Source organism: Thermobia domestica, chromosome 13 (genome assembly GCF_964235325.1).
Source record: "Thermobia domestica chromosome 13, izTheDome1.hap1.1, whole genome shotgun sequence".
Lineage (NCBI taxonomy): Eukaryota > Metazoa > Arthropoda > Insecta > Zygentoma > Lepismatidae > Thermobia > Thermobia domestica.
The window spans coordinates 157,445,535-157,462,962 of record NC_137466.1 but is presented as its reverse complement, the minus strand read 5'-3'; the positions used below and the strand labels follow the sequence as shown (position 1 = coordinate 157,462,962).

Here is a 17,428-nt window from a genome sequence, read left to right as displayed (position 1 = left end):
ATGTTGTGGAACCTAATCATGATTGTGCAGTACAATGTACTTTATTAGAATCATATGCAAGTATGAATGTAAGCTGATTACCGTTAATGAAATTAGGTTAAACCCATATCAGTTATAGATTCTTGTGAACTTTTATTTTCAATTTTACGAGTTAATGTTGATAATGAAAACGACTCTTATGAATACTTGAAGTGCGTAGATATAGTTTTAGATAGACTGGAAAGTTAATTTTCAAATGATTTTAATTCTCTCTTGTTAATGTGAAGAATTATAATTCGATTCATAAATGATTAAAAGCAAAGGTTATTTATATTATATTAATTTGTGTTGAAACTTTATTGTCAAAAATAAGTATTAATGAAGTGAAAGATTTGTTATAAATGTATCTATATCTATAATATGTAATGAAGATACATACGAGGGGCGATCAAAATGTTATGGACATATGTAATGTAAGACCATTATTGTAAACGGACCAGTGGTTCTTGAAGATAAAAGCCAAGCTCGCTTATGACTTTTATATTCAGTCCAATTGTCGGGCGACATTTTATATAACGAAATACTTTGGATAGTTTAATAATTACCTGTACCTTGGGCAGAAAGTGCTCATACATGTGCACTATACTTAATAGAATGTTAATTTAATATTAACAAAAGAAGAATGTTTTTAATATCTGTAAGAGATATAGATAGTGTTATGTCATTAGTTGCTATGTAGTTGTTTATGGATACCTAATCATCTTGTATGTGTTCATGACAATTTGAATGAAAATACATAAAAGTGTATCAACTAATAAACCATTTGATACCGTTCATCGACTTTATAATTTTGATAGAAAAGGTGAGAATAATAATATGTATAATTATTAAAGATATTTTTACATGCAAACCATTACTACCACTCGAGATTCATATATCATCGATCGAACCAGGTTGACGACTACCCTTGGTGAGTCGGTATACCGTGGACTTCGAATTAAAAAAAAAAAGACTCTGCTGTATACAGTGGAGTCTCTTTAATTCGAAGTCCAAGGGGACAACAAAAAATTTCGAATTATTCAAAATTCGAATTAACCAAAAACTCTCATTTTTAAGTAAAATCAAGGGAACAAAATACTGTAACTGTATTGTATATGAAAAACTAGTTAACACGCAATCACCTTACCTTTAAAGCACTACATTTTCGTAAGGAATTAGAATACGCACCGCGCTTCGACATTGTGCATAATGCACGCCAATAGATCACAAACGAATCTGCATACCTTTTTGTCACTGCTTTTAGTTCATTTAAAAGAATTGCACAAATGTCTCATTCTTACAAGTAATTTACTAGTGGACGACAGGGTCCAAAGTCATTCACACTTCTACAGAAGGGATGAACGCATCCAAATTATTGAGGTGGAGGAGAGATACATTCAACCATCTTCTGCCGAATTCTCTATATCGGGAGGAAGTCCAGCAGAGGTCGTATCAACAAACAAAGCTTTCCTTTTCCCACGGTCTCCTCTGGATAAGATAACAGATAAGCAAAAACCAGTTGAGATTGTATTGTTCTATTTGCAATCTGTCGAACACTTTAAATTTTTCCACTGTAAATATTTCGAATTATCCAAACAGGAGATTCAAAAGTACGATTTACCCACGATTTTTAGCATTGCTTTTACAGTTTTCAAGGGGAATAAACTTTTGTTCGAATTATCCAAGTTCGAATTAAAAAGAGTCCCCTGTATATAATCTTCACTATTTCGTAATTATTTAAATATAAGACATGTCAAAATGATGTACCAGATTTCAGATATTTATTATGTGAAATCGAATAAACATATGTTAGTGTGAGACATGTGGTAAGAGAGGTAAACTGTCAAACATATCACAAGTGTTCTATGTGAGAATCTCGGAACACATCGAGACGATAGTCTTATCTCCTGCCAAACCTTTGTAGCTTGTTCTCCAGCCAACGGCTCGCTGTTGAATTTTAGCGGTAGAAAGTGGAAACTAAACATCGTAAGTTAACCTTTTCGAAGGGCATGTCTCTCATTAACGTATGTTTATTAGATTCCACAGAATGAATTTCTGAAATCGGGTCCATTATTTTGATTTGCTCTGTATATGAATTGACGTATGTTTATAATAATTTTAGACGTACTCTTTTTATTTACTAATATTTAATGTACTTTCAACTGTAATTTCCCTGACACCGTCAGCAGATCCAGGCACCTTCCCTCTTCTTACAAGTTCTTCGTGCGCTATTTTGTATGCAAGGTAAACAATGGTGAGGTGAGAGAACTTGTTAGTAAGATAATGTTAATATGTTGCACTAGAGTCCTTTCTTTTGAAAGTTATTGCTATGAGAAACTTAAGCAAAAGGTTTTTATAAAGGCTTAACTTAATTTTGTACTAGTTTTGTAGAAATGTTTCTCACTTCTAACAGACACATTGTGAAGGTACTGTTATGATCTTAAATCTACGTTGCTAATTTATCACGAAGTAGTACTGTCAGTCTGATGTTTTTAAATGTTTCATCTTCTGTTCACTGAATTGACGGAATTTTCTTTTTTTTTTTTTTTTTTTTTATCTGTTTGTGTTTTAGATCATCTTATGGTTTGTTGAGTTTTAGGTAGTAACTACATTCTTAACTATTTTGAATTATGATGAAACCTCTTTGTGGATTCTGAGGAGTGTGTTCGGCTTACAAAATGACTAATATAGATGAGAAAAGTGTCAGGGAACACCGAATCAATACTGTTAATAGTACATTAAACACAGTAAATGAAAGAGTACGTTTACTATTTCGTACTTTAAAAATACACGCTTTGTATACAACAGTTTTCAACTCAACTAAATCTTAAATGCGACGTGATACTAACTCAATAAATAATTGCTAATGGTCCGTGAAATTTTTTGTTCATATTCCTTTGATAATGGACGATGTTATCCTATGTCTTACATGAATTAAGAAAGATATGTGTTACATGATATCGTGCTCTAAAATAAATGTATTCTAAGGAGCACGCAAGAGAAGGTCTCTGACAGCTTGAACCGGCATTGCCACTACTCACGTGTCAAGGCTTTTTTCGCTGCATCTATAATGACAGTTTAATTAATGGCGTGAGACAGAGTAACCGTGGTTGAAAACACTAGCACCAAAGTAGAGGCTGCATTTTCCCTCCGCATGTGGTAAGAAACTTTAGAGATCTGCTATAGTATCCCTACCAAATGCATCTGCGGTTTTCCCGATCCCACACCCAAGCTTCCGTATAATACTTCAAAGACACATAATCACTTATTCATTGTTCGCTCCATCACCAAACCCTATTACCAAATACCATCCGAATAATACGTGTGCTCTTTTTGCGCGGGGCCCGGATTCTATTCTTGGTTGGGGTACTTTGTTGTCAAGATTATACTGGTCCAAATTTAATGGATTGAGAATGTGGTATGCTTCGAAAGGAGTTCTTGCATTGTGTAAAAGCTACACTTTCAGTGACATGTTGGTTTTGTAATATATGTTTTCCTGTTGATTTTCTAACAAAAGTTTCCCCTTTTTTATTTTTAAATTCCCTGATACGCTCTTTCTTTATATGCATTTTTCAATTCCACAGTTTGAATGCAAAGTCCTTGATGTAAAGTGTAAATTAAGTTACTATATTTATATGTAAATTAAACTTGTACCTTACACCACGAACTCCGTTCTTAAGGTTCACGTTTGATAATATTTTGGTAATCTTTGTGACCAATATCCCATGCATGTGCGGTGTAAACTAAGACTATCACTATAATTCCATTCCTATCACTATAATGTTTATTGTTCTATAAATAGAAAACACCTCCCGAATATTCCAAAAACCACTCTCAGTTACTTCCTTGAACTATACTCCTATCCTTGAGATGTTATCGTAATGTATTTCAATATCATTTACCATACAAGTTCACTTTGAACAAATTACATAATTTTTACGGCGTGTTGCCAGCTCTTCAGAGAACCCATATGTACATACTAGGGATGGCCAGACGGATCCGGATCTCGGATATCCGGATCCTATAAGATCCGGATCCGGATCCTAGAAGATCCGGATCCGGATCCGAAATTTCGGATATTGGATCCGGATCCGGAATTTCGGATCTTGGATCCGGATCCGGATATCCGGATCTTGGATCCGGATCCGAAGTTTCGGATCTTGGATCCGGATCCGGAATTTCGGATCTTGGATCCGGATCCGAAGTTTCGGATCTTGGATCCGGATCCGAAGTTTCGGATCTTGGATCCGGATCCGAAGTTTCGGATCTTGGATCCGGATCCGAAGTTTCGGATCTTGGATCCGGATCCGAAGTTTCGGATTTTGGATCCGGATCCGAAGTTTTGTATCTTGGATCCGGATCCGAAGTTTTGTATCTTGGATCCGGATCCGAAGTTTCGAAGTTCAGATTCGGACTCCTGTTTTGAATATTTTAGGCCTTAGATTGAGACACAGAACTAAAATGTCCATATGTATAAAATTTACTAGGTGAATTTTATCTAACTCAGTGGGAAGACAATTCAATTTAAATGACAAAAGATTACATCAAAATGTCATTTTCACATTTTTCGGGGTGTAGACCATTGTTGCGCACACCCCATCATTTAGTCTTTAGTATATCTTTAAACGTACTACAAGTATGCCACTTTCATCTCAAGTCAGTAGTTGTATAGATCTGCCTTTTGTTATATATTAATCGAGTTAGGATTAAAATTCGATTATTTGTGAGACCTATGATAATATTTTCAGAATGAGTTATAACGTTGAAAAACTGCATAGTAATGCTGCATATTTTCTTTGTGCCACATTGGAATTTAATGTAGTCTACCTTATGCAGTCGGCTCTTATGATTAATTCAATGATCTGAACTCCTGCAGCATTACGCTAAAATCATGGATGTCTTTGAATTTTCGTCATCATTTCTATTTTTTTTATTACGAGCAAAATAAATATCATAAGCGGTATTTTACATAATACATATAGACGCAGATCAATCAGTTGATTGCTTAAAGTTTATAGCAAAGCTATTACATTTCTAAGACACTGGCGGCCTTAGAACAAAATCCATGGTTTTCCCATAAAATCTTAAATCTCTCTATATAAAAAGGTCAAAGTCCAGAGTGACTGAGTGAGTGAGTGACAGATCACCGTACAGGCCAAATCGCTTAAGCTACAAACTTGAAATTTGGACAATTTATAGGCTTTGTGACGTAGGATACCACTAAGGAAGGACTTTAAGAAATTCGACGAGGAAGGGGGGAAATGGGGGTGGAAAATATTTATGATTCTTGACGTTAGATACTTCAAATTTGATATTTGGGTTTCTCATTGAAAATAATTTGTTACTTGTTTAAGTGCTTTTTGATATTTAAATTAGAAGGAGCAGGGAAGATATAGGAAGTAAAAGGGCGGGTGGTAATTGCAATTATTGCAACTAGTATAATAATATGCCTATATCTCGGAAACTTAAAGGGTTAGAAACATGGAATTTAGTATTTGGACTTCTCACTTAAAATAATTAGATACGTATTTCAACGTTTTATATATGTATATATATATATATATATATATATATATATATATATATATATATATATATATATATGGCCCAGAAGGGAAGAAAAAGGGCGTGAAGAAAATTAAGTGGGGATTACAATTACTGAATTAATATGTTATATCCTTTAAAGTTAGAGACTTGAAATTTGGTATTTGCATTTCTCATTGAAAATAATTTGACATGTGTTTCAGTGTTTTTTGACGTTTTAGTAAAAAGGAAAAGAAAAGAGATGGAAAGGAAAGAGAGTGGGGATTGTAATTATTATAATAACATGTCGATTTCTGGGAACCTCTGAAGGTTAGGAGCATAGAATTTGGTATTTGGACTTTACATTTGAAATAATTAGGTATGTACTTAAGCGTTTTTTGATGTATGTCTTAGAGGAGAAGAAAAGTGGCGGGGAGAAAAGACTTTTATATCTTGGAATCCTGGAATGTTAGAGAAATGAAACTTGTTATTTGAACAAAAATTCGTTATGAAATGAAATCCTTGAGTTTTACGTCCCACGTTTATGCCGGTTAGGCTAAAGGAGACGGTGATTATGAGAAATAAATGAAATGAAGAAAGTGGGAGGAAACGGGAAAACCCCGAGAAAACCCACGAGCACGGTGTTTGTCCACCACAAAGTCCATACGGCGCGATCTGGGATCGAACCAGGGACCCCAAGCTCCGGAGGTGAACGCTCTACCACTGAGCCACCGCGGCCCCTTAAAAATTCGTTATGTTTGCAGGCGTATGATGTGCGAGGCCGTAGACCGAGCAAATGTGTAGGCTGGGGGGAAAGCCCCCATGTACTCGCACTGAAATTCGGTATGTCTCGGGATACCAGATTGTTATTACATACAATTTGATATTTGAACTGAGATTCGGTATGGTTGTAGGTTTACGAGGTACGAGGTCATAGGCCGATCAAATGAGATATCAGAGGGTCTAAGGGCAAATCCCCAGACATTTCTTTTTAAATTGATTATGATTAGAGGCTTTTGTGGTGCGAGGCCCTAGTAACGGGGTCTAGTGGCGAAGCCCCCAACTAGCCGAGGTCTATTAAGTATATAAATGTATTTGCGTAATGACTGGAAATTGCATGTATGCCTGTGGACAAAATTGCATAAGTAGCCACGAGAAATGACAATCCTTTAAGATAAAAATTTTAAAAAGCTACCAAAATGTACTCTTGAATGAGTTGTATATTATGTTTGCGCAGGGGCGAATCCAGAACGGACTCCTGGAGGGAGCTGTTGGGGATGCTAGCAGTGAAAAATTACTTAGATGATCTGAAATCGCCACAAATTACTAGGGTCTACTAAAGTACACTGTTAATGGTGGCGCTGGGTAGGGGCGAACGACTTTTCGCCCTCCCCCTGCATCCGCCTATGTGTTTACATGAATGATATAGCTCCTTATACAACCTATGCAGAGTTAATAGTAAAAGATTACTAATTACAAAGATACGTGTTACTGCTCGTGCCTCCATATGGTATTTTGTATACACATAGAGTACATTAATACATTGATTTTGATACATTAATTGCCATTTAGAACTTCATCTCTACTACAATTCTTAATTCTAACTGGGGTGGTACGGTCACAGAGAAACGTATTTTTAAAGAAAGAAAAAAAGCTCATCAAGAGCAAGAAAAGGAAGTTGCTCCTTAATTTGATTTGATCTATATTTTATGGGCTGTACCATTAGCAATGGCCTAGCCCATCACGACTAGGAAATGGCCTCATTCAGTGACCACAATAACTCAGAAAAGAATTAGAAAAGTAAGCAGCCTGAGTCTAATGAAGAAGCTTGGGCTTGAGACTAAGGTTTCATCCCAGCATTTGACTAGTGTTACAGAAAACAAAGGACAAATTTCCATCAGGACGACCGCTTTAAAAAAGATTTACTACCTTTTCGGTCAAGTATTTCCACTAGAATCGAATCTGACAATGAGATTGCTCTCACCTAAGTCGACAGTTTTACTCACTCAAATTTGGAATGAAGAGAACGCAAGGCTGTCACACGATCAGATACCAAAAGTGTCTTAAAATCTTATTTTAAGCATAGGAATGAAAATCACTTTGTCAATAATTTCGAAAATTTTGCTGATTCGAAACACCCGAATTTTCTGACACGGAGTTTCGAATTCGAAATTTCGGATCCGGATCCAAGATTCGGTTTATCGAATACGGATCCAAGATCCGTTTTTTCGGATCCGGATCCAAGATTCGGTTTCTCGAATACGGATCCAAGATCCGTTTTTTCGGATCCGGATCCAGGATCCGAAACTTCGGATCCGGATCCAAGATCCGAAATTTCGGATCCGGATCCAAGATCCGGTTTCTCGGATCCGGATCCAAGATCCGTTTTTTCGGATCCGGATCCAAGATCCGGTTTTTCGGATCCGGATCCAAGATCCGGTTTCTCGGATCCGGATCCAAGATCCGTTTTTTCGGATCCGGAACCAGGATCCGAAATTTCGGATCCGGATCCAAGATCCGTTTTTTCGGATCCGGATCCAAGATCCGGATTTTCGGATCCGGATCCAAGATCCGAAATTTCGGATCCGGATCCAAGATCCGAAATCTCGGATCCGGATCCAGTGTCCGGATATCCGGATACCGGATATCCGGACCCAAGTGGATCCGGATATCCGGATCCTAAAATATCCGGATCTGGCCATCCCTAGTACATACCACTACCACAAAGAAATAATAACGCTATCACTATCGCAGTTTTCACTTCGATTCCTTGTCAATATGTGTCCTTTGAGACAAATTGTTTACTAGATGAAATGTGCGTTCTTCGCTCAGGAAAAATAGGTTTCTGGAAAGTATTTAAACCTTCTTAGGATTCTCGCATTTCAATAAAAATGTAATGAAAAAATCCGTAGTATATTCTATTTTTGACATACATTTTGAACCCCCTGCCCCCGTTAGAATACATGTTTTAATCAAAAGTGACATGATAAGAAGCAAGCTTGAGGTAGGTACTAACTATTTTCAAAATTCGTGTCTCGATTTCCGGCGGGAGCTCATGTGGTTCGGATTCCACGTTAATCAGTAGGTCCACGTCTCATATAGCCTCGCTGCTGAACGGGACGCTAAACTAAAATCAACTCAACTCAAAATTCGTGTCAAATAGGTCAGCTGTTTTTCCGTGATGCAATCAAAAACAACTGATAATGTAGATTTCAATGTTACGAAAATAATTACAGAAATTTTGCTCTTTCCTCCATTCTGGAAACTGTGAGATTCTTAAAGGAAATTGAGGACCTCATCGGCATCTTCCTTCTCAACCTCCATATCACAAGAACTGATCTTGGACTTAAACTGTGTCTGGACCGAAAACTATGGATTCGACAATAATATCGGTCGTTTTCGATCTCTTTTACATATCATCCCTTCTCACATATCACCATAATTTGAAATTATTCGAAACGTTCCAGAGTTATGATGGAATATACGCCCTTATAGAAGATTATTTTATCTTTTCGGAGGAAAAAAAAACTGTGGATCCACGTTGTCAAATCAAACTCTAGTGCATTGGCTGCCTTATAAACCAATGTCACTAGATACAATCTTGTACTGTGTGTAAGTCTAGGAATATATATATATATTTTTTTTAATAAATTTAATTTATTGTTTTAATTGCAATACATGGATTGCCTTTGGAGAGAGGTGTTCTGAAAAGGTAAGTTAATAAACAATACAATTCGTCTCAAAGAATACGTTATCACATGGAATTGAAGAGAAAACTACGATAGTGATAGTGTTAGTGTGTTACTTATATTTTATGTGGTAGTGGAATGTATACGTATATGTATAAAGGTCCTCTGAAGAGCAGTAACACGCTTGGAAATAACCACAATAAAAAATTTAATTTGTTCAAAATGAACTTGTATGGTTTCGTATGGTAGTGATATTAAAATATATTACGATAACATCTCATGGATAGGAGTTTAGTTCAAGGAATTAAATTAATTCAGATTTACAGTGTTGAATTTAATTGACAATGAGAATGGTTTCTGGAATATTGGGGGGACTATTTTCTATTTACAGGACAAGGAACATTATTTTGAATGGAGTTATAATGATAGTTTTAGCTTATAGCGCACACGCATGGAATCGTGGTCACAGAGATGACTGAAATATTTTGAAAACAGAATCTTAAACGAGAACGGAGTTCGTGATGCAAGACAAGAGTTGATTTTAGAAAATGCACCCCAGAGCATATATCAGTAATTATATTCATATGTATATTCTTTTATTTTTTCCCTCTATAGTCTTGTGAAGCCCTCGAGAGAGTAGATAGACTAGGCGATGTCTCTTATGAGCAGCTTTTGGATGGCTACCTGCAGCGGGATGCACCTCTAATAGTCGTAGATGCGATGGAAACTTGGCCTGTTATGAATACAGACGACTTCTGGTTTGACAACATTACACAGGTATGACGTATTCTTCGTACATACTCAGATGTCTTCACGTAGTCATACAGTCGTGGAGGACTATGAATTAGGATTTAGAATGTTAGACCGATGATTTGTATTAAATTTTATTTTATTCTTAATATTATTTGTGTCTGTTCGTACAATTTTTTACTGTGTGAATTTACACAAGTTCTTTGTAAATTATTTGTTTTACACACTTTGTTACAATCAATGTTTCTATCAATGGGGTGATTTTTTAGTATAGAATGGCGGATACGTTTATTTCGATTTGGGGAATTAGTCATGACTGCAGTGTCAGTGTTAGCTAGACCAATTTCGCGGTTCCAGGCTCTTACCGCGTTTAGAGCGTACGTGACCTTTTCAATGACTTCCAGCACTCGATTAGTCTTTATGCGAGACCATCAGTTTCATTTCCTTTCCTCCTTTTTTTTATGCTGGATTGTGTCCTCTGTTTCTTGGTCTCTCTTGTTGACATTTTTATCATTTTCATGTGTAGGAAATTCAAGGTAAACATTATTCATTCATTATTCCTACTTGTTCATTCCAGCGTACCAGATTGTTTTTTTCTTAGTCACTTTTGATTGAGTGTATTTCTGACGAATTAATTTCTTATTTGATCTTTTCTCGTCTTTCTGAGCTTCTCAGTGGGATTCTGCTTCAGTCTCCTTTCGTTGTTATCCATATTGTAAAATATAATTTAATCTATCCTAAGTATGTTCCGATCCCGTTTCAGATGTTCCATACTTTGGTAAAGTCTTCCTCTTTACTGTAGTTTCTTAGTAATTTATTTTGCTATTCGGCCATCTGCTGTCATTTTTCGACCCAGATACTTGAGAGTTTCTGCTCTTTAATAGTTTACTTCGTATATAAATGTTCGTCTGTTCTTTTACTTTTCTAACTATATCTTCCATAAGGACGTTGAATAGTGTATGAGACTCACAATGCTTTATTTTAGACCACAGGACACTTCGACCTGTTCGCTTTTTCCATGACTCATCCGTGCTATACGTTGGTAATTTTCGTAGTTTACAATCCGCATGGTTATTTCTTCTTCCCTTTCGATCTTAAGATTTTTCCATATGTACTTTCTTTAGCATTTTGTGTTTTTTTCATACTATGAGTGTTGGTTGTTTTAGGGTATTTTAAAATTGAGTGTTAATAAATAGAGTGCCTAAATTCTATGTATTACTTAGAGCGCCCATTAAAAATTTTAAAAACATAGTTGACATGTTCATTGATATTTAAGCAGTCATTCCTTTTATCTTCAAACATCCAGAAAAAACATACAGTACTCTTGCGAACTGTTTCAATTTACGTCCCTTTCTGTTTATGTGCAAACAGCAGATTTTTGTCTCACAAAAATTGTGAAGATAAGAAAACATACTGATGATCTTTTAAGTGTATTCCGCCACATTCAATGTATGGAATGAATAAGAAGAAAACTCCATACACCCTGTTAATTATGTAGGTTTTTTGGTGCGTCGACGAGGAAGTGTTCCGAAACAGTTTGCAGGAGTACGCGTATGTTCTGTGGATCTTGAGTTAAGAGAAATATCAGCTTAAATAGTTGATATGCAACTCGTGGTATCAGTTAATAAATATTCATTATTAGTTTTTGTGCTCAGAATGTTGCAAAATTCTTAGTGAAAGAGCTAAACTCATCACCACAAGGATTATTTGAATGAAGAAATTTGTTGAGAAATACTCGTTTAATTATGGCGACCATTGTCCTCAACTTTAAAGTAATCTATAAGCAATCATACCCATGATACCTGATTTTCATTGAGTTAATTTAGATGCTACGACTAATTTCCATGTGTCAATGAAACCTATACTGACCAAAGCACTACATTAAAAATACTTGTGTAATAGTTTCGACAATGTATCATCGCCTTCATCAGACACATTATGGAATTACAGTCTAAGATAATAACTTAAATATAAACGGAAAATGAAAGGAAGTCACTCCCACTCTTCCCAGAGCTCCAGTCTTTCCCTTCACTTTTTACATACATCCACCTGTACAAAAGCACATATTTTTAATTGGGTACATGTGGCATACTCAGGCCCGTATTTATATATTATGCGCCTCCTGTACTCTAAATACCCCGCACAACTTATGTTTCAAGTAAGGAAACAAGCCGTGATTTTTCAAACATATCAGTTCTTGTTGAGTAGCAGTTTAGATATTACAAGTTACAAAAGTACCACGTAATTTTAAATGGCTTAATTATATCAATGATGATTATGAAGTTAGTAACTACTGTAATTAAACACATTAACATATTTTCTCACGCTTGCGCAGAACTCTATGGTTAGGTAGTTTTAGGTATTACTTTATTGTAAATCTTTTTTTTAAAAAAATCCAACATTTTGCCGCCCTATGCTCGAGCACTTGTACTGTATGGGGCGGAAACGTGGACATTACGTAAAGGTGACGAAAATCGACTGGAAGCCTTCGAAATGTGGGTGTGGAGAAGAATGGAAAGAATTAGTTGGGTCGAGCGGATAACGAATGAGAGAGTGTTAGAAATGGTGGGTGAGAAAAGAACACTTTTAGATATTATTAGAAAGAGGAAGAGAAACTGGTTGGGACATTGCCTAAGAAGAGATTGTATCATGAGGGACGTCCTCGAGGGTATGGTGGCGGGAAAGAAAGGGAGGGGGCGAAGGAGACTACAATTAATGGAGGATATTAAAACAGAAAGATCATACGAGAAGACGAAAAGGTTAGCGGAGGACCGTGGAGCATGGAAGCTTCTCAGCTGCGGCAAGTGACCTGCCAATAAAGGCAGAATACATATGATGATGATGATGATGCTCGCGCACAGAATAGTACTTACCTAAATACGGGCCTGGGCATACTTGCCTTAATTATATGGTCATCTATCTTGAATTTGGACAGTGTCTAATACAACATTCCATAACTCATGAATCACAAGCCCGCTAGCCCAATTAATCAATAACCCCCTGGCATATTTCTTAATCCGCTGAGCTTCTTTCCACTTTGTATAACACTTCTTTTTTTTCCCACTCCAACCGTTCTACTCATTCTCAATCTAGTTCGTCTTGTTTATAGACAGGTGCGCATATAATTGGGGAAAATATGTGTGAATTGATGAAGAAATGGGCAGCACGAAGTTGTATTAAATTTGTGTTTCATCAAAACTTTCCATAAGTATTTGAAATCAAACGTAATAAAAACATGCGTGTATGTTTTTTGATATTATGAGTTGTTTTAATAGTGTCCGTTTTGTTTTGGTTTCAAATATGTTACGAAAAGTTTTCAGGAAGCAAAATTTTAATACAGCATTAGTGCTCCCCCTACCCCCCCCCCAAAAAAAAACACACATTGAGAAAACCGTAATAGGTCGTAGAAGTTCTTCCGTTTGACCCCACAGATGTGTCTATGAAGGATTATGTACATGCCAAGACACTTATGTAGGCATAACAAAGAGGCTGGAAGAACATTTGGAGATGGAAATACAACGATGCCCCAATATCAGGCTTTTGAAAACACCTGAAAGAGTCAAAGCATAACATCAATAAAGTTAATTTGAAAAGCCATACATGCATCTTAACATTCGTAGAAAAACAGGGATACACGAGTTTTTAACATTTTGTTGATGGGACCAAAATAAAATATGAATGAGCACTCTGGACAGAATTACTAATACCATTGACACCTTCACTGTCGTCAGCAATGAATGAAGGAGAGGGAGAAGGAAGGTTTAAGATACGTGTATTCTGTAGAGCAGCTAAGTCTTTCTGTTTATAAGTGTAACTTTAATTGCCGTACACTCTATCGGTACCGAACCTCTTCCTTACCTAAATCCTGATAATGCTGACAGCTTCCACTTTTATAAAGGTAACCAGGAAAGTTGTATCACTTTTTCACCCACCACATTTGAACATCAATATGTCATCAATGACGTACCTGGAAGATCAAAAATTGTTCTCATCAGCGTCGACGACCTTCTGCCAACGTTCTAGGCGGCCATGGATTCCATCCCGGTAGAACTTGGTGGGCAACGAAGCGAAGAAAGTAAGTGCACTATTTACCTCTATTAGGGATTTGAACTGGCGTCCTCTAAGGCGATTGTCCAAGGAATGGAACAGGTGATAATTGGACGGTGCAATGTCCGGGCAGTATGGCGGATGCAATAGTGTTTCACTCCAAGGCGTAGAATGGTGTCCCGGGTCATCCTAGCCACGTGGGGCGTAGCATTTTCCTGTAACAGGAGAACCCCTTTGCGATTCAGGATTGCTTGCTCCAGAGTTTTGAGTTTTTTTTTGAACACAGCTTAAGTACTGGCAGTACACAGTTGCATTGATGTTCTGACTAGCTGGTAGCAGTTTCCGATGCGCGATGCCGCGAGCAGTCCACCAAACATACAAAAGGACCTTCTTGTGGTGCAGTGCTGATTTCGGCTGTTGTGGAATAGGTTCATGAGATGCTAACTAATAATGACGGCGCCGTAGAGCTTCGTACAGGACCCACTTCTCATCAGATGTCAGCACCCTGTCCAAAAATGGCTCCTTCCTCAGACGAGACAGCAAAGAAACACAGGTATCTGCTCACGTTGGTTTTTGGCCCGGGGTCAAATCATATGGGGCCCATCGAACCAACTTGTAGTGCTTCCCAAGTTGATTGAGGTGCTGCTGATTGGTTTCTCTACTCACACTGAATCCCACATCCTCACATGTCTGGTCACTGTTCGCCGCAATTGCTGCCTGAAGATCTTCATTTTATACGTGTGTTGGTCTTCTGGCACGTGGTGTGTCTTCGAGTGTTCCGTCACTGTCCTTGAACTTAAACCACCGCTGCACTGTCTGCGTAATCACGACACCTTCACCAAAGACCTGCATATCTTCGGCCCGCTGCAGCGGCGTTTGATCCGAGTTTGAACTCGTACAGCACACATGCCCTTATGACGCTCTGTGGATGTCCCATGTTCACTCTTTCCTTACGCACGTTCACGGTGTAGCTAAACTGCCACAACCAGTTAGTATATTGAATATACCCATATCAACAACTGACCTTCGCCTTATCTCCATTCGCATTGAACTCACAGTGTGAGGGCCAACTGAACACAGACCTCCACAAAAAGCGACAGAACTTTCTTGGTTACCTTTTTAATCTAATTTTTAAAACGCTATATAGGAATTTAATGGAACAGAAGTGAGTATCTTTGAGTTTATTACTGAAATAGATGTATAAGAATTTGAAGGAACAAAAATGAATACCTTTGAGACTAGTACTGAAATACTAGTTTGCAAGGTGAACGTATTCCTATTTTGCCTTGTGTTCAGAAGCGAATATAACAGACAAAAGAATGATATATAGTTTAGTGTGGATAATTAATGCACAAGTCAAGCAGTGCCGGGCGAATCAGAGGAATGATAGGTGACTGCTCGTACTTACCAGGTGATGTTGGTATTGCGGCGTCCATCCAGCGTCGTAAAAACAATTGGGGAGCTACTTGAAAAAAAGAAGTAGCGAAAAGCCAGCAAATCAACGGCGAGGGGAACCGATGTGCTGATTATACATCACCCCAAACATGTGAATGCCCTAAGCCAGCTGTTAGACATTGATCCCAGGATAGAGTGACCATAAAATTTTCCGCTAAAAATGGGACAGGTTCCGACTTTTTAAAAATCATAAAAATAAGAAACAGGTCAATGCGTAAGATAGTTCCTCTTTACCTTAGCAATACCTAATACATTCATATTAGAATATTATATAATATAATATAATATATATAAGTTATAAAATATAAACAGCATTTAACTTACAATATAGTAAGACATGATCCACCTGCACTTGCCCTAGCTCGAATCCTTGATATATCCTTGATATTACCTTGGGTATTTGACTCTTGAACAGATGAATGCCAGAAGTATTTTTCAAAAAAAAAATAAATAAATAAATAAATAAAATAAAATAAAATAAATAAAAAATTAAAAAAAAACTTATCTTCTTAAGAATAGCTTTATTCTTCACTAGTCTTTCATAAAATTCACTGCAATTCTCTGTGAAGTTTACCCGTATCAGTAACATAGATTTCATTGTTGTAAGGAAGATTTTTCACTTGTCCGTATGTAATTCATGATTGAAAAAAACTTGCTCCACAGGAGTGGATGTACCAGGCAGGCACAGCACCATTCGTACTACTTTCAATAGAATATCAAACTTTATATTTTTCTCTTCTAATTTACCAAAAACTTGTACAAGGAGTAAAGTAACGGGGATTTTTATTTACTTCCTTTACTTTCACAAAACGGGACAAATACTACTTTTTCCATCTACTGACGGGACGGCCGGGACACGCCCCTAAAACGGGACTGTTCCGGTCAAAACGGGACGTATGGTCACCCTATCTCTCAAGGACTGTTACGTGAGGAATTCAGTTTTTTAATTGATGCACATGTTCTAGCCTTCTATGACTCTTAGTCCTGTGTCAGTAAAACACAGATTTTTTATTTTTAGAAAAAGAGTTAATTTTTCACAGATTAGATCCGATCCCGTGCTGAAGAAGAAGGTGTGCGTATCTGCTATGAAAAATTAATTTCATTACAGTCACAACAAAGAACCTTCTCTCGCCTTCTTTTTTCCTGTACTTTCTACAGATTTGAATTATCTCTCAAGGAGTATGCAACGTTTTGGCTTTTCTTTTCTTGTTAATCCTTATTGTTCTCTATATGTTAATTGTATAATTATTTACTGAGAACGTGCAATGGTTTGCTCTTCGTGCGAACTATACATGTAAGATGACGAAGTGTAATGAAAAAGCTGTTTTCTTGGCTCGGACCTATGGAAATTTGGAAATCAACCATAATTTTTTTTATAAGACTGACTAGATTTTCGTGATAATAGGCAGCGCTCTAACCATGAAGTTGCGGAGCAGCCCTCGAGTTCAACCCCTTTAATGGAGTGGGGAAGTCCCCTTTAAACAGACGTCACTGAATGGAGAGAATGTCAACAGACGCGCTTAATAAAGGCTTCATGTCCTTGGAAAATGGGCTAGAGACGCAATGTTTTGAATCTATGTTTGACATGGTTTTGCCATCCCCCAGATATAGATAGATAGATTGATATAATCTACTTGGGATATTACTATTGAAAATAAGATTCCCATTAAAAGGGGCTTAATAGTGCATATTATAGAATACGTTGAATATTGAGTTTTAATAAATTGATTATTTTCTTTTTCAGCTGTATTTGCAGGATGAAAAGTTAAGAGATACGGTGCCATGTATGATGACAACAAATATCAGAACAGGGTCGTCTGATCTTCATGCATTTCTGAAAAAAATCCATAGTCCGAAGGTCGATAAATGGTTTGTTCATTGGTAAGTGTTTCCTTCATGATTGGTTTAATACTGTATTAAATACAATAATGTAAACACATTAACAC

General features: G+C 36.9%; 1 protein-coding gene across 1 annotated transcript in view; it reads left to right on the top strand.

Annotated features, from left to right (window-relative positions):
• The window catches only part of LOC145668668 (uncharacterized), a 53,896-nt gene that overhangs the window by 5,175 nt on the left and 31,293 nt on the right, over window positions 1-17,428 (top strand). Inside the window, exons 3-4 of the mRNA XM_081736726.1 lie at window positions 9,846-10,007; window positions 17,227-17,363. Of these exons, the coding sequence (XP_081592852.1) occupies window positions 9,846-10,007; window positions 17,227-17,363 (299 nt within the window). The remainder of the gene's footprint in view (window positions 1-9,845; window positions 10,008-17,226; window positions 17,364-17,428) is intronic.